The following is a 1,982-nucleotide window of genomic DNA, read 5'->3' as shown; positions in this document are numbered from 1 at the left end:
AAAAAAAAAAAAAAAAGGAGAGTGGAAATATCCATTTAAATGGAAAAAGATTTCTAAAATAAAATAAATCATCTTGTTATTTCCCAACCAATCCAGCTATATCAAGTTGAAGGTCATTTGGACAAAGGACAAGTTGGTCAATTTATACACATATTAAATTTAAAAAGATCAATGGAAGCTAAAAGCGTTCCATATTTTTACTGCACTTCTGTGATAGCCTCAAGGCTTTTTAGGGAACAGAGTGAAGGAGTTTGAATACATTTGTCTTTTCTTCTTCTTCCTTTCCATTCTTGACTGTATGGGTATCTCTGTTTTAGAGGGAAGGCAGAGTCTACCTGAGTAGGCAGTGAAAGGAGGATGAGCAATAGGAATGCCCTGAGGGGTGTTAGGACGTTAAAGTACAGTCAATGCTCTCTGTGAAAGCCGGATTCCATGCCTGCCTTAACATCTCAACTCTTTATAATTACAGTTCCCCTGGGTGCCTAACCTGAAGAGAAGGTGAGAGGCAGGTAGGGAAAGGGGGATGGGGTGAGGGAGGGAGCACTGCAGAAATCCAACAGGAATATTAATTTATGAATTGGGGAAAAATACTTGGTGTGCATTAAATAGAAATAGCTGATCAAGTATTTATTCCTCACTGAAGTCTTCTGTTCCTCTGCTAGACCTTGATGGGACACCACCTTGAAGAAGACACTATTAGTCTTAAATTGTCTGCCTGGTCCTTAGAAACTTCCTGGGGAGATGTTCCAATTGGTATCTCCCTGTCCAGGAAGCAGCCAAGATGGCTCCTGCCCAGGTGAGTGTCCAGTCCTCACAATTAATTGGATCAGGATGGTCACCTGACCCCAGGCGGTATATATGAACAGGTGTTTTTACCACACTAACATGGTGGTCACTATCTAAGAAGATAGTAACTAGTGTCATTTGATAGATATGGTCCATCGCTTCAAGGATAAGGTCCTATCTTTTTTTTTTTTTTCAGTTTTTGGCCAGGGCCAGGTTTGAACCCACTACCTCCAGTATATGGGGCTGGCGCCCTACTCCTTGAGCAACAGGTGCTGCCCCTTATCTTCTATTTTTTAAGTATTCTACCAGTATTCAATATTATGCCTTAGACATGAGGAAAAAAAAGTTTATTTACAAATCAACCCTCTGAGGGCTCTTATGATCCTTAAATGAGTAATTGAAAGGGGTAGTTCTACAGCTAAACACTTGAAAAATAGCCATCCTCTGGAGGAAAATCAGTGGAATCCATATTCATGACTCACTTCTGGGCCTTGGCTGGTTTCTCTGGCTTCTCATTATATGGAATGACAAGGTCAACAGCCGAGTCTGGCTTCTGGAGGAGAATTCCCAACTTGATCTTAATCTCCTTGGCCCTGAAAGAAAAGATATGAGGGAGAATGAGGATACCATATGAGCATAGAGATCTAAAAACAGAGATTTCTTTCTGCGTCAGAGAAACAGAAATAAACAAAATCTCATTTTACTCCTTTCATCTTCGTGGTGGTAGAAAGAATACTAATGCAGAAATTAAGACACATGAGTTCTAATCATTAGCAGTTACCAAGCTCTTATTATATCCCAGGTTAATTTGCATTATCTCATTTTATTCTTAATGATTGTTCTCATGTATTCTCTCATTGTATACATGGTAGATACCATAGTATTATTTCTATTTTGCAGATGAGGAAACTGAATGACAGGAGTCCCTTAATATAGCCTGGCCAGCAGGTGGTAGAGGTGGGGCTTGAGCCTAAGCTGCTCAATGCTAGAGTTCAGAGTGGACCGACTCACTGCATTGCCTACCAGCCTTCTGAGGGCTCCCATCCTTGCCATTAATTACCAGTATGACATTTGAGAAATTTATTTATTTTTACTGCCAGACTTCAGTTACCTCCTCTGTAAAATGATAGAATTAACCTAGATCTTTTCTTTTCTTTTCCTTTCCCCTTCCTTCCCTCCCTCCCTTCCTCCCTCCC

The 1,982-nt window shown here is 40.4% G+C and overlaps 1 protein-coding gene across 1 annotated transcript in view; it reads right to left on the bottom strand.

Annotated features, from left to right (window-relative positions):
* RGS5 (regulator of G protein signaling 5) overlaps positions 1-1,982 on the bottom strand; it is a 58,740-nt gene that overhangs the window by 22,712 nt on the left and 34,046 nt on the right. The window contains exon 2 of the mRNA XM_003785752.3: positions 1,269-1,379. Coding sequence (XP_003785800.1) covers positions 1,269-1,379 — 111 coding nt within the window. The remainder of the gene's footprint in view (positions 1-1,268; positions 1,380-1,982) is intronic.

This window comes from Otolemur garnettii, unplaced genomic scaffold, assembly GCF_000181295.1.
Source record: "Otolemur garnettii isolate 467f Iridium unplaced genomic scaffold, OtoGar3 scaffold00016, whole genome shotgun sequence".
NCBI lineage: Eukaryota > Metazoa > Chordata > Mammalia > Primates > Galagidae > Otolemur > Otolemur garnettii.
This window is presented reverse-complemented; position numbering and strand designations above follow the sequence as displayed.